The 22,429-nt window shown below is 51.0% G+C and overlaps 2 protein-coding genes across 5 annotated transcripts; one reads left to right on the forward strand and one right to left on the reverse strand.

The window, feature by feature from the left end:
* Positions 1-336: 336 nt before the first annotated feature.
* On the reverse strand, positions 337-15,801 carry CDCA8 (cell division cycle associated 8). The gene is made up of 11 exons (XM_029948209.1): positions 15,713-15,801; positions 15,442-15,554; positions 15,175-15,303; positions 12,374-12,414; positions 9,364-9,436; positions 7,323-7,405; positions 5,886-5,950; positions 4,889-4,984; positions 3,659-3,785; positions 2,792-2,878; positions 337-1,665 (listed from the first exon to the last, which is right to left on the reverse strand). The coding sequence occupies exons 2-11, from the start codon at positions 15,536-15,538 to the stop codon at positions 1,621-1,623; spliced, it is 843 nt and encodes a 280-aa protein (XP_029804069.1). The 5' UTR covers positions 15,539-15,554; positions 15,713-15,801; the 3' UTR covers positions 337-1,620.
* A 160-nt stretch (positions 15,802-15,961) lies between these two features.
* Positions 15,962-22,107, forward strand: C8H1orf109 (chromosome 8 C1orf109 homolog). 4 transcript variants are annotated; one of them, XM_029949361.1, is made up of 5 exons: positions 15,962-16,277; positions 16,465-16,742; positions 18,316-18,495; positions 20,449-20,571; positions 20,724-22,107. In XM_029949361.1, exons 2-5 carry the CDS (start codon positions 16,468-16,470, stop codon positions 20,833-20,835), a joined length of 690 nt encoding a protein of 229 aa, XP_029805221.1. In that variant the 5' UTR covers positions 15,962-16,277; positions 16,465-16,467; the 3' UTR covers positions 20,836-22,107. The 4 variants fall into 4 exon arrangements, with proteins under 4 accessions (XP_029805221.1, XP_029805223.1, XP_029805224.1 ...); XM_029949363.1 differs by having other exon boundaries at positions 20,453-20,571; XM_029949364.1 differs by having other exon boundaries at positions 20,453-20,571; positions 20,757-20,848.
* The last annotated feature ends 322 nt before the right edge of the window (positions 22,108-22,429 follow it).

Genomic DNA, 22,429 nt, shown 5'->3' on the forward strand with positions numbered 1-22,429 from the left:
GAAGGCAGAGCTGCCAGAGCCTTGGAATGCTGGGAAGCGAGAAGCATGACCGCTGCATTGTCTGCACCCCTGTTGTCTTCCCAGAGGTCAATTTCTTGCTCATGGAACAAAGGTATTGGGGGAAACCTAGTTGGGGGCAGGGGTGTAGCTGTGCCCTGGATGCTGGGATGAGGGCCCTTTCTTCTGACATCAGATTCTGCCGGAAGTACAGATTTCTGCACCTTCTGGGGAAAGCAGCTGTCCTAGGACCACCCCCCCCCCCCCGGCTCGATCGCCTCAGCTCCCAAACGGTCTCTAGTCCAGGGAGCACAGCTTGGAGATGACAGGCAGGCTGAATATTAAAAACAAACCCACAATTTATTGAAAACAGGTACCTTGCAGTAGCTTGAACTATAACAGCTTAGAGATGCCATTACTCAGGAACACAATAGCACAAAAGTCTCAGGAAAGGGAGAACAACAACTTAAGGAATACAGCTGCAACAGGACTGGGTCGCTAGGAGGGTCCCGTAGCAAAATAACACCAGGTAGAAGACAGAGTCACACGTGAAATCCCAGCGCCCTTGAGCCTGGGGAAGGAACTCTCAGTTCCCGGACTTTTGGACCACATCTCATTCAGAGGGGAGGGGGGTGCTGGCTGGAGCCCAGGGATCTTGGTGCGGACTCTGAATAACTAGTCCATGCCCGGAGCACAGGCTGAACATGTGGGGCGAGGCCACCGGGGAAGTTACGCCTGCCTCCCCAGGAACCCCGTACGAGGAAGCGGTCCCTGCAAGGTCCATGGACTGGAGAGAGCTTAGAGACAGTTCGACAGCAGCCAGCCCATAAAAACCCTAGACTAAGCTAAGCCCTAGAATTGTCTAATCCAAATTCCTACCGACTAGAGAGGTAGAGGAGGCAGACACGGAAGCCACCTCCAAACCAGTTTTTGGTCTTCGGTAAAGGGATAAATACAAAACGTGTTCCACGAGCCAGCTTGGAGGAGCCTACTGGGCACAGCGAGCGGAAGATCCCGAAGCCCCACTGAGCATCCACCAGAGGAGAAAGCAGGGCTGGGGGCCGGGGGGAGAGGTGCTCTGCTGTGGTTACCGCCGGGACACGTCCCGTCCTGCTGTCCTGTCCCCATTTTACAGTTCCTCCCAGCTTTCCGGATCTGTCCTCCGTGGCCCAGAGCTCACGCTTCTGAGCTTGAAATTCCCAGCCATAAGCGGAGGGCCCTCGGACGAGGGGAGCAGGTGGTCTTCCCAGGAACACCAGCCTCTTTCACGCCACCTCCGCCAAGTAGGGGCGGGGCAGAGAAGGTGCCAGGTTACAGGAGGCAGAAGGCGGCAGCTCAGAGCAGGAAGGAGAATTCTGCCAGGAGAATGACAGGAAGCTGCAACTGCACGGATGCAGCAGGCAGCTGGGTTGGGAAGTGTGAACGGCAAAGCTCTAATCTAACCGATGGGGGAGCAGCGTGTCTCCCCACGTCCCAGATTCTCCCGGAGGAACACCACGACCCGCTCTGGAAGTTCACACTCGAACACACAATAAGCCTGAAGGGAAGAAGTCTCCAGGGTCCCGGAAGTGCCTATTGAAGGTCCATCCTGTCAAGTTTGGCTTCTTGACAGCGGCCTGAGCCTCATTTTTGAGTCCGTATGCTGCTGCAGATCTGGGCCAGGCGGCTCTACAAAGGAAAGGAGGCAGGTCATTAAGGGGATGCGGCGCTGGCCACGCTCGCCTGTTAGCCACTTCAGAGTCTCCTCGGGTGGCACTGGATTTGGGGTCAGCAGGTCCGAGTGCCCCTCAGCCCTCCCTTCTCTACTTAGGCCACGAACAAATGAATGTGCTGTCCTGGACCTCCATTTCTCATCCAAACAAAGCAGTAAAGCAAGACCTCCGGAGAGACAGTAGTGCTGCAGGCACAGCTAGGGGATGGAGGTCACTGGATGTGGGTGGCTGGGTACGTGTGGGAACCCAGCGCTGGGCCCACGTCCCACAGGACAGGGCTGGGAATGCCGCTCCGCCCCTGCCCCCTTCCCGGAGGTACCCTTCACAGATGCCCCAGGACGGGGGCGCCTCGGGCAGCCATGCTTGCACCACATGATCCCATCCCCCACCGGAGACCATGCCAACTGGACCACGGAGGCCCATGTGACCAAAGCCGAGCCAATATAAGTGCCCTCCTGAGAACGTAAGTGGGGACCCAGAAGCTGGACAGTCAGTGCCAGGCATGAGAGTAGTGATGGCGGAGCTGGGAGCGCGGCCGCCCAAAGCCACACGCTGGCCAGTGCCGAAGGAGGATGGAGCCCGGGCAGGAAAGCCCTGTGGAGAAGGATCTGCCGAGGGAGGGATGAGGACATGGCGGACACACACGGGCGTGGGCCTCAAAGACAGAGACGCTACAGTAGCCGGCGCACCTCCATAAGCCTGTCAAGGAGGGCCCCACTGCTCCGGAGGCCTGGCTGTTCAGCATTTCCTTTGATTCCCTGGGACTCCTTGGGACGAGCCCTCCCTCCCTCCAGGAAGTTTCCATTCCCGGCAGTCAATCATCCCCTCACCTACGGACACCAACTGCCTGAATGAGGCAGAATTTTGATTCTGTCGTGGGACTTCTGCTGCAGGCACCCTGAAGGCCAACATCAATTTAGGGACAGAACTGCAGCTAGGGAAGTAGGATTACGGTTACAATCCCGAGGGAAAGAGGACAACACACTGCTAAATATGAAGCCCGGCCCCAAGGCAGTCCTAAGTAGAGCTAGACCAAGAAAGCTGCTGGAGGCATCATGTGTGCGGAGGGTTACGAGACTCACAGAGAGCTTCTTAATGTTCCCCAAGGCCTCCGGGTCCAGCTGTGCGATGTCCATCCTCTGCAAGTCACTGGCCAATAGCCGCATGCTCTGTGTGGGGGGCAGAATGGGTTCAATCTCCATGTCCCCTAGGGCAGGCCCTCCACCCAGTGTCCTGTGGGCCCCCGAGGTCCCCTTGATATTCTGCACTTGGCAGGGGGTAAGGGGAGTGGCCAGGTAGTTTGGAGGGGCGTTTGGCCTAAGGAGACAATGACATCAGTGCTTATCACTGGACCTGGGTTGACCACCCGGGGAATAAAGGGCATGTACTTTAGCTTAGAAATGCCCTGCAGACATATCTGAAATACATCTTCCTTCCCTCCCAGGGGCTGAGGTCAGCAACTTGCTCTACTCAGTGCAGAGAAACTGGGCTCAGCCTGCTTCAGAACCCCTCAAAGTTCTACAAGGGGGAAGACACAGCTCCTGTCCCCCTTTCTTGACTCGGCACATACTCTGACAGTGCCCTCCTCTGCATTCCCTTTAATATCCCGTGTGTTGCACACATCACACAGCCCTATAGTTGATGGTGAACCTATCTTGACCCCTCAGTGGCTTCTCGAGAGCAGGAATAATGTCTTCCACTTTGGCCGTGCCACAAGGCAGGCGGACAAATGTTAGCGGGTGAACAAATGGAACACGGAACCGGGCAAGGATCCCGGCCTGGGCCTTTAACCTGGGCGAGCAAACTGGGTTCTGAGTCCTGCAGAAACGTGGAGATCAGGATCCACCCCACCCCACGGACTGCAGGAGGGGTGAGAAGAGGGTGATGGGCCCAGGACAGAAATGCTGAGGGAGCGCCGTGGTGGCCTGGCCTCCCTCGGAGACACCCACCTCTCCACCACCCACCGGCACCGTGAGGAAAATCTCTTTGCTGTCGGCGAGAGGGCTGCCATTCACGGAGATATTGTAAATCCGCTCTCTGGCTGCTGGAGTGCGCAGGCCCGGGGTCTTGAAGACCCTACAAAGTGGGAAGATCTCCGTCAAGATGGCTTGGCAGATTGAATGACATGAGGCGCTGTGAGCCCTTCCAACCCCCATCTGGCCTCAAGCTGTAGTTTTCAAATCCCACATTTCTAAGAAGACGAGTTCTAAATTTAGGGGAAAAGAAGTCTTTTTTAAACAGTAATGACTAAACACAGCTGGAGAAGGGAGGCTGTAATTATCAAACATACATCGAGCCAAAGTCAGTTCTTATCCATGGAAATCTCAGGTCCAAAGCTCTGTCTGGATGCCAGTCATCTATCCATCCACAAAGCCAGAAATAAACTGCGGTTAATGCATTTCTGAGAGTGGCTAAGCGCTTCCACAAGAGGAGTTTTCCAGGGTCAAAAAAGGAGGACCCAGAAATTATACATATCATCGGATTAATTCCCAAACTTTCTTGAGACAGTTAAAACTCCGCTACCTGTTTTTCTCTAAATGTCCTCTGCTATTCGCTCACGTGAAAACCAGTTCATGAGTAGGAATTAAAAGTAGAAGTCTTCCTCCCTGTCCTCACCCCAGAGATCCCTCCTCGATTCCTTACGCCTTCCAGAAACGTTCTCTGTATACAAAATCAAATGGGACCATCTAGGACGCACTGTTCTGCAATGTGCTGGGGGACGCCGTGATCACGACGCGCTTCCATCGGCACACGCGGGTCCACTTTACTGGTCAGGCAGCATTTCCTATCCAGTTGGCCAGCCTGCTGGAGGAGACTGGCTTACAGCCTGTTATGCTGGTCTCCTGATGTCTGTTTTTCTCTTACCAAGAGTGAAACCCATTTTTAAAAAATACCTTCGATGGTCAGAATCAGAAAAGACCAAGAATCACTAGAGGCCTCCTGGTCATCAGAGGCAGAATGTTCTCCTCCCTCTCGTCAAATAGACTCAGTCTGTCGCTGAAATCAGGAGAAGCTGCACTCTGGGGGGAGGCAAGTGTCTGGAGGCCCAGGCGGCTGCCCTCCGCCAAGAGCGGGTTCCCAGGCCCAGGAGTCGAGTGTTTTCTCACACACCCTCCTTCGCTCACCGACGCTAACTGGTGGGCTCCCAAGCAGAGGCAGAGGCTGCTCCCATCACTCACCTCGAGTCAAACCTGGGCGTCATGCCCGGAGTTGGTTTCACCATAGACAACTCTAGCCGGCCCACAGCTGGGGTGACAGTGTTACAGTGGCTGGACCTGCAGGTAAGAAATGGCCATGAGGGGCGCAGTGACAGCAGCAGCATGGCAGGTCACACGAGGAGGGCACCGATCACGTCCAGTCCTGGCCCGGACACCTCACACGTGCTAATTTGTGCAGCTGCCCTGACAACGTGGGAAACTCAGCTCTTATCCTCGCTCATGGGTGCAGGGACTCCAGCACACTGGCTCCCACGACTTGGCCCAGGTCACACGGCCACCTAGGGCGGAGCCAGCGCTCGAAGCCGAGCAGCCAGCCTCCAGAATCCAACTTCTCAGGCAGGCTCAGGGAACACAAGGAAGGAGGCACCCTCTCAACACCCTGCAGGCCCCTGGGCTGGGGCTCCTGTCCTCGTGCTAGGCAGCTGCTGCCCAGAGAGCGGGGTGGGGCGTCCGCTCCTTCCCACGCACACACCCAGCCACTACTTTGGAAGCTTCTTGAGATGCAGGCCCCCACCCCTACTCCCAAACAACTTGGCAGGGCCCGGCAGCATCAGTGTAAGCTCACAGTGACTCTTTACTTACTAGAACCAGGAGGAACATTTCAAGAAACAACTATAGGTAGATGACACCACTTTGTGATGGGCTGTGGGGTCGCTCTGCATGTGGGCTGTTGGGCAAGTGAACAAGATATGCAGTGCTTCTTATGGGTTTCTGGTCCTTGCTCTGCCTCCTGAGAGGCATGAAAACAACAAACCAAAAAAGTAGAGGAGGACAGAGAACATGGACAAAACTGGAGAATGTGCTGGGTCAGTTCATTTCTAGAGGCTCATCCAGCTCGGAGACGCGAGTTCCACTAGAGCACAAGCCACAAGAGCCCTTTTGCCCCCTATTTCTGCCACGATGAGTGGGTCTCCTCAGTAAAACCAAAACACACAATGAAGTTTAGGAAACCCATTACCTTTTGCTTTTGCCTTTTCCTTGTACAGACTGGGTTCTCTTCTTGGACGGAGGACACCTTTTGACCTGGATTCACAATCAAATGAAACCGTGATTATGAAAAGCCCCCCAAGGGGGAAAGGGAAGGGAGAGTAAGAAAAGTGGGGGAGGGGGAACCAGCTCTGAAAAAGGAAACTGACACCGAATATATGGTCGATCTCCCAGAATTAAGCCGCCGTAAGTAATACTGAACAAAACTGACCAACTAAGGACTTACACTGCCTGGGTCTTCTAAGCAGAGGGTTTTGACCAAGATTAAAGGAAAATCTCTTTTGAACTTAACGCAGCCTGGCTTGCCCCCTCTCCACCCCACCTCTCCTCCACTAAGTGCTGCTGTGAAGGTCACTCAGGCCGTCCTGGAACCCTCGGCAGACCTCATCCCTCCGGAGTCCTCAGGGCCACCTGACAAGGATCACTCCTTACCTCTGACAATTCTCTCCACCCCTGTCCTCCACTCCACCTTCCCTGCTTCTCTGGCTGTCCCCGTGCAGGCTGCCTCAGGAGCTCCTCCTTCCAGTGTGCCTCCAAGGGCCCATCCTCGGCCCCTCTCCGTGCCCTCGTGCCCTCCCTGCACAACCTCACTGACGCCCACTGTGGGAGAGGGCGCGTCTCTCAACCTCCTACTGCTCCGAGCTGCAGGCTGAAATCTCCGGGAAGTATGGAGCACCTGACGTGTCCAGAAATCGGGACGGTGTCCGCTCCTCTTCACTGCTCTTCCTCCCACATCCCGCCTTCCCCCGATGATGGCTGCCTGAGCTAGAAACCAGGTGGTCATCCCTGCTTCCTCCCTTCCTCCACCGAGCTCATGGTCCCTTTTAAAACACATGTGAAAACCATCCTTCCCTTCTGATAGGTCCGGTGCCTCAGGTTAAGAATTACCATAGCCTCGAGACTGGTTTCCTGGTCTCCAGTTTTCCCTCCCATTTATCCTGAATACCGTTCTGAATACCAATCTGGTCACGTCACTCACTGTGAGCAACCTGATGAAATGGAAACTTGCGAGCCTGGCGCACAAGGCCATTCCTGGTCCGGCCTCAGTCTAGCAGGTCAGCCTCCCAAGCTTACATCCTTGCCATCCCGAACTGCTTCCTGTTCCTTAAGTGGAACTTTCCTACCTCCTCCTGGGCTCCCCTTCCCTTCCTCTTCCAGCTCGTGAAATCTCCCTCAGCTTTACTTAAAGGCCTGGTGGATCCTAACCAGGGAGATAACAGCTTTGGTAGCTTCCTCTTCTGTGTTCTTAGGTTCTGTATACGCACATCTATGGTTGCTCTGGTTCTTAGCCATTTGAGTGGAATCATCTGTACGGAACTGTGAGCTCTGGCAGGTGGGGGTGGGGCAAGAGGATGTTATGTATTCGTGTCCTGTCCTCTCCCAGCCTCAAACCCGAGTGCCTACTTACTCTGGCAGTTTGAAGATTCTTATTCTTATTTTCTTCTTCTTCCTCTTCCACTATCATTTCGTCCACTTTTATGATCTTTCGTGCTGTACAAAACAGGTTTAACAAAGTGATGTTTCTCACAGGAATAAGCTTTCATGTATTCATGTTTCTTTTTTTAATTTTTTGAATGTTTTATTTTTGAGGGAAAGAGAGAGGTGGAACGTGAGTGGGGGAGGGGCAGAGAGAGGGAGACAGAATCCGAAGGAGGCTCCAGGCTCTGAGCTGTTAGCTCAGAGCCTGATGTGGAGCTCGACCTCACCATCCACGAGATCATGACCTGAGCTGAGGTCGGACACTTAACCGACTGAGCCACCCAGGTGCCCCATCATGCATTCAGGTTTCTTAACAGAAAATGAAACTATGCAATCTTAGGCTGTAATTAAGAAAAAGACTGAATAAAAGCAAGATGATTTTCTTTAAAAAGAAGGTTTAGACAGAGGAAACTGGCCAGACTGGCTAAAGGGGCCCATCTGACGCCCAGCATTCCAGGAGCGCAGCCACTGGGGTCAGCCAGGCTCGGGCCTGACACCTGGTCTCAGCGCCAACCAGGTCATGGGGCTCATGTGGTACCTCAGTTTCCTCACCGTCAGAAGGGAGCAGTCACCTCACAGGGGTATCAGGAGACCTGGGATGTGCTCCACAAGAGCAGGGAATTCGTCACTTCTGTCCCTGTGTCCCCAAACTCCAGAATTGTGCCTGTGTTTACTAAGTGTCTGTGGAATGACTCGATGGAAAAGCCTTCTGGACAGTACCGGACACATGTCAGAAGTACTGTTTATTACGATAGAATACGCTTATTTACACAGATTAGAGAAAACTTCTTAAGCATTGCAGATGCTTGGTGTTGAAAGTAGTGTGTCACTGCTAAACATGCACAACCACAGCCATACGGTCGTGAGCACGGATGCCACAGACAGAATTCACGTAGCTGATCGTGAGGGGTAGGGGAGGAGACCAGACAGCTTTTTACTTTCTGACACATTAAATAATATATTTATCTTCTGAGGGTTTTTTTTTTTTTTTTTTTTTTTGGAAGTAGCACTATGTAGTCAAAGCCCAATGATCAAGGGAGAACAAAAAATCTTTATTGTTGGATGACATCGGTCCTGGTGTTCGGCTCCCAGGGGTGAAATCAGAAGAGCCTCGCCTTCCCCAACCACGTAAGTGAAACTGGTGGATCTCAGAAGAGAAATTGGCATTACCCAGCGTAGAGATGACCCGAGTGACCTAATGGACTGCACACATGCAGCTGAGGACCTCTAGGAGCATCCCGGCCAGTTATGTCACCATCTCACCAAGGCAGCACTGGAACGTGACACCAGCAAAGTGGAAACCTCTTCCCCCCCCCCCTCCCCATCACACAGCCATTCTCGTGGAAAGCAAGATGGAGGACTAAGAACCAGATGGTGTTTCTGGCCCAACCCGGTGGGGAAAGGGCACTGGCGGGAAGTCCCAAGATCCAGGCCGTGGAAGCTTAATGACAGTGACATAAAAATCCATAACAGAGCCCAGGTGTCCTGAGGCCATGCTCACTAACTACAATCTGCGTCCCAAACCCGCTCCCTCCAGGCGTGGGTGTGTGTGTGTGAGATGATTTCACACATCAGGTCCCTGAATCCAGGAATGGGACGCCAGTCCTTCTGCAATTCTCTTAACACTTCTGGTCACATAGGAGCTCCTCGGCTGGCCTTACCATGTCCCACAAGGCCTCTCGGTCCCGCCACCTCCTTAACCAGGGGAGACAGCAGGTGACCATGGTCCCCACGCGGCTCCCCCAATCCTTCCACTCTCACTGTCGCCCCCACATCGCTGGGAGCCTGTTCCCTGTCAGTCATACGTCCAATTAACTCAATGCAGTGGCCAAAATCATGCTATGGGATTTACAAGACTGAGGGCCGGGCATTAGAAGGAAGAGGCTGCACCTGAGGCCTCTCTGAGCGGTCAGCCAACCGCCTGGGCCTTCACTCTCTCAGTTCAACAAAGGGTTGTGAAAAGTACTCACTTTTGGCAGATTTCAAGGGTGTCTGAATAGCTTCTGCTGTCAGTTTGTTTATTTCTGTGATGTCCAGGTCGGCCTGTGACAAACACAGCCAGAAAACATCAGGCATATTCCATCAAGTACAAGGAAAATTTTAAGATTCAGAAACAATTTGAAAAACATATTCCTTGATACATACAAAAGACCGTTACATACTAGTTATCACATGATATGGTGAACTCGCATAAATACACCATACAATCTGAGACCTGAAACACTGCTGGGTCCTTGCTTTCAGCTCTATATTCTGCCTGTTCTATTTCCTTGTCTCCCCCTAGAGGTGAGCAGTCTCCTGTCATTCCCCAGAGGTAACCACTATCACTTCATTTGCTTAAAAGAAAGTGCATGTACATTTTTACAAATGTAGATGTCCTGAAATAATTTTTTTCAATTCATGTTTGACCACTATGTGTAGTTGTAGTTAGTTAGTTTTCACTGCCATGTAATATCCCACTGTGTGACTCTACCAAAATGCATTTGTCCAATCTCCTGTCAACAGTGTTCTGCTATTACCAGCACTGCTACTCTGAACTATCTCCTACACGTGTCTGATGCACGTGTTCAAATTTTCTGTTGGCTGTATACTCAGGGATAGGGCACTGAGGGGGGCGGGGCGGGTACACAAATGTTCAGCCTTGGTATTATGCCAAATCATTTCCAAAGAGGTTACACTTGATTACATCCTATTGGCAAACAGTACAAGATCTCTATACTGGTGTTGTATTAGACTGACTCTCTCTCTCTCTCTCACTTTTTTAAAATCTAGAGGGTTGAGAAGAAGTTTTCTGTTGTACTCCTGGGCCCTTCAAAAAGCCTTCCAGTCACCCTCTTTCTAATGAAGTGTTCCCAGTGGACCCATAAAAATGAGAATAGCCACTAGCAGGCAAGATCCTATGGCTCTCCTTATAGGGCAAGTGTAAATATCAGAAGAGTTGTCATAGACTAGGAATGACACTGGCTTCATCTCCAGATTGGTGGCGACTCTGTGGAGTGCTCAGAGGAGGATTCTGAGGCTGTCCAATCTCAGCAAGAAACAGCACTGTAGGAGATGAGTGATGTCTGAAATGGTTAAAGGAGCAGAAAATAGGGGCCAACAATTGGCGAGTTGTTTCTAGACCTTCATAAAGGTACTAAGTGGTGGCGGGCTGCTGCTCGCCTACCACGCAGAAGAGATACAAGCCTAGCACCAATACCCATAGGAAGGGCCCGTTTGCATGGCTGGCTAGTGGCTTCCATGAGAACTTGGATTTCTGGGTTCCCATCATTCCCTGGGAAGAACGGCTCTCTGGGCCTAAGCTTTGTACAAACAACATGACTTATGTCAAGTTGCATACCTGCTTTCCTTCTGGAAGTCTGGAATTTTGGTAGGTGCTAGGCAGAAGATGGCTTTGTGACTCCCCCCCCCCCCCCCGCCCGCCAAATCTGGGCATGGGTCTCTAATATGCTTTTCTGGTAGACATTTCACATGCATGAAATTAAGGTGGCCCCTGTAACTCCAACTGGGAGAGGACTCTTCAGAGCCTGTGCCTGGGTTTCTCTGGACTTTGGCCCATGTACCTTTCCCCTTTGATTTTGCTTTGTATCCTTGCACTATAATAAATCATAGCCATGAGTATGACTATATGCTGAGCCCTGTGGGACTTCCTGGAAATAGTCTCAGGAGACTCCCGCCACCCACATACCTAATAATTATGAACTTTTGTACCAATGTATCATTTCTTCCCTGAGTTTCAAATCATATTAGCTAAGGCTACAATGCTCTCAATTTGGTATGATAACACTGTCTATTTCGTATAACATTAGAAGCTCTCTGATTTGTAGTTCTGTATGTCTGATTAATTAAAGAGGGTGATGCATTAGCTAATGAGTAGAACTCATCTCAGACGTTAAGTCTTTTGATGCATTAGATCTGGGTGTGCAGAGGGGGGAACAGATTACAAAGAAAGAGGAAGCCAGGACTAGGAACATTTTACTAGCTCTTGATTGGATTTTTCAGTTATCTCCACTCCTCTCCTACAATACTCGCCTGCAACTCTCTAACTAGCTTTTTCCTGACTAAATACCTGGCTCTGAAATACCTTTGACTTCTGAGACCAGTGGAGATCCGCTATTCAATGCTACAATGTCTCCTCTATAGTCAGGTCCTTTCTAACCCAAGTGAGCCTGATGAAAGCACAGTCTGTAAACTCGATGAAGTTTGTAATAAACGTTCTCCCCAGAAATATTACAAATGCGCGTATACACACACATTGCTTACGTATGATTTTAGAGTGCCCAGGGTCTCTGTGATGTCCATGTGTGGACTAGTCCCCAACACTGTGCAACAAAACTTTCTGCAGGGATAGAAGCGCTCTATTTCTTAGCTCCCGATACGTTGCCACTAGTCACATGTGGCTACTGAACACATGAAATGTGACTAGTGTGTTTGAGGGACTGAAGTTTTAATTTTATTCATTTTAATTGATTAAAATAGCTCCGTGTGGCTGGTGGCTATTGTTTTGAACAGCACAGATAAGATTTAAACTATTCTGCTTGCCCATCTTACTGTCTTCAGTCCTGATACTGGTGCTGGGATGAAGGAGGTGAGAGGGGGTGAGGAAACCAGAGAGTCGCAGATAAGAGCATGGCTTCTCCGATATGACCTGAGTCACACTGAGCAAGAGTCTCTTTGACACCTAGCAGGCCAGGCCATTAGGTGATGGCCCAGGGGGCTAAAGGAACTTGGGGTTGAGGCTTCTGCTTCACCTGAAGAGGTCAGAGCAGAGCTGCCAAAGACAGAACTGCCTCCTTTTGTAGCACTTGAAACTATTTGGGCCTCCTGGACTCAACATTTGATAGCCATAACCTTTCAGTTGTCATGAACAAAATAGATCCCTATGAAACCTCCTCCACAGCAAGCACCCACATGTTGGATTTTGTGACTGGATTAAACTTAAAAACTAACCACAGTTCCAAAACAGGACAGGTCACTTACCGTTGCTGCCTCTTCTAGGGCCTGTTTATTTCCTCCAAGGGCTTTAAAAAGAACATTTTATTTAGTTACTATCAGATTTTAATGATAAACCATCTTCCCTGATATAACCAGTTATCTGTCTAAAATTGGGCCAGGGGCATCTGGGTGGCTCAGTCGGTTAAGCATCCGACTTCGGCTCGGGTCATGATCTCACCGTCTGTGGGTTCGGCCCCGCGTCGGACTCTGTGCTGACAGCCCGGAGCCTGGAGCCGTCTTCAGATTCTGTGTCTCCCTCTCTCTTTGCCCCTTCCCCTCTTGCTCTCTGCCTCTCTCTCTCTCTCCCAAAATAAAGACATAAAAATATAAAATAGAATAGAATAGAATAGCATAGAATAAAATAATAAAATAAAATAAGGTCAGATTAAAAGCCCTTGGTTCAACAGTCACGGACATTCACAATCTAACCTAATTTTTCTCCACGTTAGACTGGCCCCCTCAGAACATATCCAGGTTCCACCACACCAAAGTTCTTACTTCCCAAATGTGCCTCTTCCTCTCATGACTCAGTGCTTTGGTACTATTTCCTCCACCAAAAATACTCAGCTGCGCCGGACACATTGCTAATTTATCTTTCAAAACTCAGTTCAAATCCAAAACTGCTTATTTTTCTATCACAACAGATTGCTGTGAAGTCCTGAGTTAGTTGCTTGTTCTCATCATACCCAACAACTGCCCAGAGCTGTTTAAGTGTCTACCCTGCCTTGAACTGAATTCCTTAAGGAAAGTTTCTGGCAAAAAACATGGCATAGAGGGGCACCTGGGTGGCTCAGTCCGTTGAATGTCCGACTTCGGCTCAGGTCATGATCTCACCGTTTGCGGGTTTGAGCCCCACATCGGGCTCTGTCCTGACCACTAGCTCAGAGCCTGGAGCCTGCTTCAGATTCTGTCTCTTTCTCTCTCTGCCCAGCCCCTGTTCACGCTCTGTCTCTCAATAAATGTAAAAAAAAAAATTAAAAACAAAACAAAAAAACATGGCATAGAGTAAGCATGCGTCCAGTGTATGTTGAATGAAGTGGTCTGTGCAAGATTTAGATGTAGAATAAGGTAGAGGTAATCCTCCGTCTAGAAACTTTTGTAGTGTCCTATATAACTGTTAAGAATTCAAGCTTTGGAGGCATCTGGGGCCCCTGTGTGGCTCACTCGGTTAAGCATCTGGACTTCGGCTCAGGTCAAGATCTCACGGTTCCTGAGTTTGAGCCCCATGCCGGGCTCTGTGCTGACAGCTCAGAGCCTGGAGCCTGCTTCAGATTCTGTGTCTCCCTCTCTCTCTGCTCCTCCCCTGATCATGCTCTGTCCTTTTCTCTCTCAAAAAATTGAGTAAACATTAAAAACATTTTTAACAGAAAAAATAAAGAATTCAGGTTTTAAACCAGAATGCCTGGGTTTAACTACACTCTGCTACTAACCAGTTTATGAGCCCTTGAGCAAAGCAACCAACATCTCTGCGCCTTAATTTTGTCATCTATAAAATAGGGGCAATATTAACAATTAACACATTTGTTATGAAGATAAAACTAGTTAACACATGAATACATTCAGCACAATGCCTATCTGGCACAGGAATCACTCTAAATGTGCCTAATGACCACTACTCTCTCTTTTGTGGTACTTATAATTTTTATTATATAATCACATGTGCATTTTATTTCTTATTTATTTTTAAAAACTTTTTAACATGTATTTATCATTGAGAGACAGACACAGAGCATGAGTAGGGGAGGGGCAGAGAGAGAGGGAGACACTGAATCTAAAACAGGCTCCAGGCTTAGCTGTCAGCACAGAGCCCGATGCAGGGCTCGAACCCATGAACCGTGAGATCATGACCTGAGCCGAAGCCGGACACCTAACGGACTGAGTCACCCAGGTGCCCCAAACATGTGCATTTAAAAAAATGATCCTCCTCTACTAACTTGTAAGCTCCTAAGGGTAGAAACAAAATGTTTTATTTCCCAAAGCATTTTTAGCCCCCTGCATTGTGCCGGAGACATGCTCTGTGAATATTTACAGATATGTGCAAATGAATTAAAGGGCAAGTCAAAGGATCATGAGGTATCTATTTGAACAGAACATGCATTTCTAGTCACGAAGGAGGCTACACAATGGGTGATAAGAAGGAAAATAGGAAAGATAAGGGTGTCCCAGCAGAAATGCCTGCCTCTTGCATTTCCTTGGACATTTAACAAGGGAGCAAACAGGCTGCAATTTTTCTCTGGCAGAAAAACTCTAGTGCGTGCACTTCACAATTCGATTTGTTCACTTTTTAAATCGACGGTTTCGACAAGATACTGAACGCACTGCTTGGGGTTATCCTTCCCTTCAGAGCTCTGGTAACAAGCCAAGAGCATTCATTTACTCCTGTTTAGTAAAACGTTTTAGAAAAGAGAGTGTTCTGTGACACATGAAACTGATGCAAAACTCACATGTCAGGGTGTCCATAAATACATTTTACTGGAACAATACATGTCCATTCCTTACAGCTGTTGTGGAACCGTAACAGCTTGAGTGGAGTAGCCGCAACAGAGAAGCCTCTGGCCCAGAAGGCCGAAAATATTTACTACCCTGTCCTCTAGGGAGGACGTCTGCCTACCTCCGGGGGTCCATGATGTTAAGTACTACGCAGGAAAATAAAGCAGGGAGGGGTGATAAAGGAGGGGCGTGGGGAGCGGTAGGACTGCAATTTCCTAAAGCGATCGGGGAAGACCTCAACCGGGTGACTGCAGAGGCGTCCCGGGCCGAGGCTTGGGGCCACCAACAGCTCTCACCAAAGTAGTCGAGCCAGTTCATCTCGCGCAGCACCTTGGGGAGCCGCAGGATCTCGATGTTGTACAGGTTATCCATCTCCTTGAGGAGGTTCTGCCTGTCTGACTGAATTTGCTTGGATCGTATTTGCACTGTGAGAGGGCAGAGCCGACAGAACACGGGTCACCGGCGGGGACCGCGGCCCGAACCCCTGCTGCCCACACCCCAAGCCCGCGGGACCCCCGCGATCGCCCCGGGGTGGCGGCGACCACCCGGGCCCCGCCCCTTACCTTCACGGTCGAAGTCCCTAAGAAAGGAGGCGAGCTTCCGGCTCCGTAACGAGTTGGTCTTGGCGACCCGACTGCCGCCCTTCCTAGCCGGAGCCATGGCGCTCGGGTGGAGGCTGCGGGGAGCGGGGGACTCAGGGGGTCAGCGGCCGAGACCGGGAAGGGTGAGTAAGGGGGCCACCGAGGAGCGGGAGAGGCGGAAGGGCGCCCCACGGGGCTGGTAGGGGACCCTGCCCTTGGAGGCCCGAGCATAAAGGAGTCGCGAGGCACGTACCTGAGGGTCGCGAAATAGGCTGGGAAAAACCTCACTGCTGCAGCAGAAGGGAGGGAGAGGCTCCGTGGCTAACCCGACGTGCGACCGCCGCCACCAAATTCAAACTGCCACGGGCTGACGAATGAGAAGGCGCCGTCTTAGGTGGGTCCCACCACGTCCAATCACAAGGAAGCTCCGCGACCAGGACGCCTGTCCACACGTAAGACTACAACACCCAGAAGGCATTGCGGTCTTACGCCATAGGTTTGCGACTCGACAGGGGAGCTGGGGCTTACGCTGGGAGGCTGCGGGCGCTTGGTGGCGTCCCTGGCGGGTGCTCCAATTTTAATAGTGTTAGCTTTCAGTTTTCCCGCTCGTTTAGGGAAAGCGACAGGCAGCTTCCAGGAAAGTAGACGACATTCCGGCTCCGGAAGCACGGGTTTGGAGACAGCCCTTCGGCCTGCGGAATCTGCAGTCTCAAATCGCGGAGCTGCCCTAGCCGCGGACTAGCCTCCTCCGACGGATAGTGAGGGCACCCTTCCGGAGGTGGGAAACAAGGGCCCGGCCTCCGCGAGCACCTCTGAAGATAAGAGAGCGCCTTGCGCCAGGACTACCTGTCGGAAGGGATGGACAGCCCTCCACGAGGGGACCCTGGCTTAACTGGACCTTACTTGCACACGAGAATCACTCTTGGGCCGGGTACTTCCCCCGCCGACTGGAGGCCCTGATGCGGGTTTGTTTTTCTCTTTTCTTTCTGTTTCGGTCCTTGGCAGAAGATGACTCAAGTCCAACCTTTGCTTGCGGTGCAGGAGGCCCTGAAGCAGTGCTTCCCGGTGGTTGAGGAGCAGCAGGGCCTGTGGCAGAGCGCGCTCGGGGACTGCCAGCCCCTCCTGCTGTCCCTCAGCAACCTGGCAGAGCAGCTGCAGGCGGCCGAGAACCTGCGGTTTGAGGACGTGCCACCACTTCGGGCCTTCCCAGACCTAAAGGAGCGGCTGAGGCGCAAGCAGCTGTTGGCTGGCGACGTTGTCTTGGACAAGCTACAGGAGAGGCTGTAAGAGTTCAAGTTTCCTTCTTGGCGGAAAGATGGAAAAACCGCGTGTTTCAGAAGTAGCTGGTATCAGTCAGAAGAGGGCTCCCCCCCACCGTACTCGGGAGTATGGTATTTGGAGGTGTCTCAACCTTCCCTCCTTTGTTCAGTCTTTCCCTCCTTCCAACCTTCGTTTCATTTGTTGTAACGGGACCTCTTGTCAGAAAGTCATTTTATGGCAGTTCCGTGGCCACGTAAGGCGTGGTGGTGGTGGTGGGCTTGGTAGAAGTTACAAAAAGCAGAAGAGAAAAGCAATGGAGAAAGCTTCTTAGCCCTCCTCTATACCGTTCTTTTGTAAAAAGCAGTGAGGACTTGTACTCTAAACTTAATAGGGGCAAGAGCCAAAGGTTTTACGCTAATATTATCTCATAAAATCTTTCCAGCATCTCTGACTTCACCTCACTTAATCCCATTTTGTTGGTGAAGAAACTGAGGCTCGATCAGATTGCCTGTGGTTCCCACAACTCATCTCGTAAATGGTAAAGTTGGGGTTCTAAGTCAGGTTCACCCTGCACCAAGGCCAGACCGCTCAGCTGCCACGCTGTCCTGCTATACCTTGGTGTCTCTGGGCCAGGCATGGCACGTCTCTAAACCCTTAGTACGCCGAGCGGGAGACCCTCTAAGAGTTATACGTATTGAGGATAGACAAGAGGCAGGGCCCATAGGCCTCTCCTTGTCTAGAACGAGAGAAGGTTCTAGTATATACGATCTGTGCTATAGACGACTAGGAAATGGTCAAAGATGGGGACCTTCTTTATATTCATTTGTACAGAATTCGTTCGTGAAGCCTCTATGGGATGCCAAGTGCAAGGTGTTCAGAAAACAGCAATGTTTCTTTGTTGATTAGAAGAGATAGACAGGCAGCCCATTAAATTCTGTTGTGGTATATTCTAAGGTAACAAACTTTTATTTCAGTCCTTGACATATTTGTGTGTGAGTATCGGGCTGTTATTTTAAGTCTGTTTTTTAATTATGAGTCAAGGCCACACATTTTGAAAGCCCCAGTCCTAGATTAGGGAATTCCTTGCCTTTTGGGAAGTTGTAGCCTTCTTATTGGTTGCTGGGTCCCTTGGAGTCTCCAATGGATGATAAAAATATTTACCATGAGGTGAGCACTTCCTAAGCACCTTATATGCATTTAATCTTCACAAGAACCCGTTCCAGGCGTGCATTCATTGAACAGTGTTTGTCACTGTGTGCACCAGTGTTGGTGTTCTAGGTTCTTAGGGTGTGAGCAAAACAGACCATTTTTCTACATGATTGAGAATAAGCACTTTCCTAAGATCCACAGTCATCTGTGTGCATCCAGAGCAATTTTTCCCATTGGGATTTTGGCAACATCTGGGGACACTGTTGATCATCACAGCTCCAGGAGGGTTGGTACAAGCCAAGGGTGCTGCTCAACGTCCTAAAATACACAGGGCAACCCCCCCACCACAAAGAACCATCCAGGTGGAAATGTGAGTGTGCTGAGGTTGTGGAAGCCTGCCTGAGGCCTTCCTCATCCTGTTGCCTAATGTGAGACATTTCCCCCCAGAACCGCCCTCCTCAAGGTGCGGGACACCGTCAGCAGCCATGTGGAGCGAGTGCTTCAGGTCTATGAGCGGCATGCAGACACGGTTGGCATTGATGGTGTCCTCCAGGCTTCCGTCGTGAGCCCTTCTGTGGCTGACATGTTGGAATGGTTGCAGGATATCGAGAGACATTATCGAAATTCGTATCCTTTGCACGTGTCTCAGGCCGCGTCCGGAGCTGCTTCAGGAAGTCTTTAATTTTGGTTTTCATGAGATTATACAACTTTGTAGTATGGCTCAGTTCTCTGTGGTCTCTGAACTTGGAGAAAAATAAAGCAGGGCAAGTGAGCGGTGAGCATGGAGTGTGACTTGACATAAGATGGGCAGGAGAGGGCTCGCTGGGTTAGTGACATTTGAGAAAAGACCTAAAGAGGATGAAAGAGAAGCACGTGACATTTGGGAGAAGCGTGTCCCAGGTAGAAGAACAGCAAGTGCAAAGGCCCTGAGGGAAGAGCATGCCTGACATGTTCATGAAATAGTGTGGAAGCCAGCAGGGCTAGAGCAGATGAGGTCTGGGAGCCTAACAGGAGACATGGTCAGAGAGACGGGGCTGGACCTCGTAGGGCCTGGGAGGTCTTTGAAAGGGTTTTAGCTTTCACTCAGCGCGGTAGAAAGCTATTAGAAGGTTTTGAGAAGAAGAGTAACGTAATCAGCTTGTGTTTTTCACAGTATCGCCCTGGCTGAGTTGAGAGGAAAGACTTGAGTGCTGTGGACCCAGGGGAGCTAGGGCCAGTTCATTGGAGGTCTGGCCCCTCTCTCTCAATTTTTTTTGTTTATTTTTGAGAGAGAGACAGAGTGTGAGTGGGGGCACTGGAGGGGCAGAGAGAGAGAGGGAGACACAATCCGAAGCAGGCTCCAGGCTCCTCGCTGTCAGCACAGAGCCTGACACAGGGCTCGAACTCACAAACCACGAGATCACAACCTGAACCGAAGTTGGCCACCTAACTGACTGGGCCACCCAGGCGCCCCTGTCATAATTCTGGCCTGAATCCCCCATCTACCCTCTGGCTTCAGTTTCTGCCTTCATCTGAGTAGCTCCCCAGTCTGCCCTTTTTTCTCGTTTCTAGCCTTGATGTTTGGTTTCCTCTGGCTGCCTCCAGCCGGGGGGCTCCTGGGCGCGCGGGGTCCAGCCACCACTCTCGGTCCCCTTTCCCCCTAGTTGTAGGATCAACCCTGTGTGACCGTTGTGTGGGGGTTCCAGCAGCCCCTCCCCCCTCTCCCTCTCTTTTCTTTTCCCTTGCGTTGGTGGCTGCTGCGGCCATGGCAGCTGTGGGGACAGGGGCCAGTGGCTGCAGCCAGTGTTGCTGAGTGCTGACTGTGTGCCCGGTGCTCTTCCCACAGCCGCTTGTCAGGTGCTTTGGATCTGTTTCCTTGGCGCTTCCTGTATTTTCCGTCTCTCTCCGCACCGCCTCTTCCATAGTTCTTGCCTCTCTTGAGGCCCCTTGATCTTTACAATCTCTTGACAGGTTTCTCGGTCTCTGGCTTCTTTCTCTCTGAGCCGGCTCCAGCTAGTGACCCCAACGGTGGCCCGTAGACATCTTTGTTCTACCCGTTGCTTATACAGGAGTTTCCGCCAGCTTCCTTTACTCGGAGGCCAGAATCCCCATGTTGGTCTTTGATGCTCTTTGTGTTCCGGCTCAGCCTGCCTTCGCGGCCACCTTTCTGACTGCTGGGATGTCCCATCCGGCCAGATTGGCGGATATACTCGGCCCCAGACCAGCCCGAGCTTCCCCACTTCTGTGCCTTATGCCTGTCCCACCAGCTGGAATCTTCCTGCGGCCCTCCAGACGGGAGGGACTCATCCTCTGAACCGCCACGGAGTTGCCTCTTTTGTGTCCCTGAGACTCTCCCTTTCTAGTTTCTGCTTTCTTGCTCACCGTGGCGAGATCCGAGGTTGTTGGGGTGATGTCTCATCCCTCTGGCCCTGTGGCACGGTGAGTGGTGCTCAGTAAAGATGGGCGGCGTAGGTGAGTGCCGCCCCCTGGTCCGTGGAGAGATAGCTGCCCTCCTAGTCGGCTGGCGTCTCGTAGCCCTCCCCAGGGCATTTTCCCCTTGCGCACATTTCATCGTCTTTTTGAGCAGCCCTTAACTTCCAGGAAGTTACCTGAAGAGAAAGTACCTCCTGTCCTCCATCCAGTGGGGGGACCCGGCAAGCATCCAAGCTCTGCCCAAGGCCTGGGACCGGATTTCAGAAGACGAACACCAAGACTTTGTACGAGGTACTGGCTTCCGTTCGTTGTCTCACTGAGTCTCACTCCTTGGGAAGCATTACGGAGATGCCATTGCAGTGGCTCTGTGTTTCTTATAGACCTGATGTGTTACGTTCCCTGGTGAGGCGATGTGCCACGGTTTTTCTCTCTTCTTATTTCAGATACCCTTCTGAATGTTTCCTTCTTCCTGGCAGAGTAAGGAAGCGGTGTGTTTATCAGCAAACTGGTGGGACACGGTTGAAGAGCGACACTGGTGCATTGTGGTGTTTCTGAAGAAATGTAACCGGACACTTGAAAGATGAGGGCCTAGGGCCGGGGACTGGTCCTCGGGAGGACTGTGTTAGATGTTCCTGATGTCGTGGCCTGCCCCGCAGCTACATCATAGCCGAGGGTACGTGGGCCACGCCTTGCCCTTTCTTCGGCTCAGGAGTGGACGGAGGCAGAGAGAATGCAGGAAAGGTGGTGTAGGAGAACACTAGGGGCAGGAGCCACAACCACAGACTTGGGAGGGAAGGAAAGGACGAGAGAGAGCGTGGCATCGGCCTCGGCATCGTCCACAGCTCTGAGCGCGGTTGACACCCGGCCGTTATGTGTATTTGTATCAGTGCCCGATTCCCTGATGGAAGACGATGATTCAGTGATTTAAAGAGAGAAGGGTGATGTTGGAAGACAGTACGGATCTTCCTCGACTTGTAACGGGACTGCATCCCGTGAACGTCATCATGTAAGTTGAAAATATCGTAAGTCAAAAATACAGTTAATAATACACCTAACCTCCCAAATGTCCCAGCTCAGCCTAGCCAGCCTTAAATGTGCCCCCGGACACTGACATTAGCCTGCAGTTGGGAAAGTCATCTAGCGCCAAGCCCACGTTACCATAAAGTGTTGAATATCTCGTGTAACTGATTGCAAAACAGAAAGGTCTCGTGTGGGCACAGAGCCGCTGTTATCAGTTGTTTACCCTTGTGGTCTTGGGGTTGACTGCCAGCCGGGGCTCTCGCTGCTGCTGCCCGGCGTCACCACATATTGGCAGCCCGGGAAAAGATCCAAGTTCAAAATCTGAAGGATGATTTCCAGCGGACACGTATTGCTTTTGCACCACCCTCGTTTGAGAAATCCTGAGTCAGCGGTCTGCCATGTTTCCCAGCTGCTGCAGCTCCTCGTCGTCATTCAGTTCCCAGCGTCCGCCGCCAGGGGGCGCCGGCGCAGCGTGGCTTCCTCTCCGTGCTTCGCTGAGGCTCCTCTGTTGCCTGACGGCGCGTTCCGTAACCCTCATAGTCAGACTGCTAAAATGACGGGGTTTTGTCGGGTTTTTTGACCGAAGCTGACACCTGCTTTGCCACATCCCTCTGATCTTGGGGCCGCTGCATGGTGGGAGAAGAGGGTCCAGAATCAGGCCGTCAGTGTTCTGTTTCTGAAGCCCAGTGCCTTCCTCTGTCACATGGTTGGGTGCTTCCAGACCTGTCGGCTTCCTAGGCTGTGGGAAGATCTGGGTCACTGGATGTAAAGAAGCTTAATAAAGAGTGTAGATATTTTTAAAATGAAGAGGACTTTTTTTTTTTTTTATCACAAAAGTGATCTATATGCTTTAAAAAAAATCAGGAAAATTGTAGGAGAAATTTTAAATGTAGAAAAGTATGAAACACAAGGTCCGTTAGAGATATCTTGATATATGCCCTTTCAGTGTCCGTATTCACAAATTTTTAAAAATGTGATATATACTGTTATTTAAATAGACTTTTAGTTTTTGATTATTTTTTAGATAATTTTTTAAAAAGCTTTTAATGTTTATTTTTGAGAGAGAGAGACAGGGCATGAGCTGGGGAGGGGCAGAGAGAGACACACACAGAATCTGAAGCAGGCTCCA

This window comes from Suricata suricatta, chromosome 8 (genome assembly GCF_006229205.1).
Source record: "Suricata suricatta isolate VVHF042 chromosome 8, meerkat_22Aug2017_6uvM2_HiC, whole genome shotgun sequence".
Lineage (NCBI taxonomy): Eukaryota > Metazoa > Chordata > Mammalia > Carnivora > Herpestidae > Suricata > Suricata suricatta.

Bases quoted from the DNA above. Each gene is read 5' to 3' on its own strand.
- CDCA8 (XM_029948209.1), bottom strand. From the start codon at position 15,538: ATGGCTCCGGCTAGGAAGGGCGGCAGTCGGGTCGCCAAGACCAACTCG. The intron at 15,304-15,441 runs GTAAGGGGCGGG...GCCCTCTCACAG, and splicing joins TAGGGACTTCGACCGTGAAG to TGCAAATACGATCCAAGCAA. The intron at 12,415-15,174 runs GTGAGAGCTGTT...TTCTTTTTAAAG, and splicing joins GAACTGGCTCGACTACTTTG to CCCTTGGAGGAAATAAACAG.
- C8H1orf109 (XM_029949362.1), top strand. From the start codon at position 16,468: ATGACTCAAGTCCAACCTTTGCTTGCGGTGCAGGAGGCCCTGAAGCAG. The intron at 16,743-18,315 runs GTAAGAGTTCAA...ATTTCCCCCCAG, and splicing joins GACAAGCTACAGGAGAGGCT to AACCGCCCTCCTCAAGGTGC. The intron at 18,496-20,448 runs GTATCCTTTGCA...CTTAACTTCCAG, and splicing joins GAGAGACATTATCGAAATTC to GAAGTTACCTGAAGAGAAAG.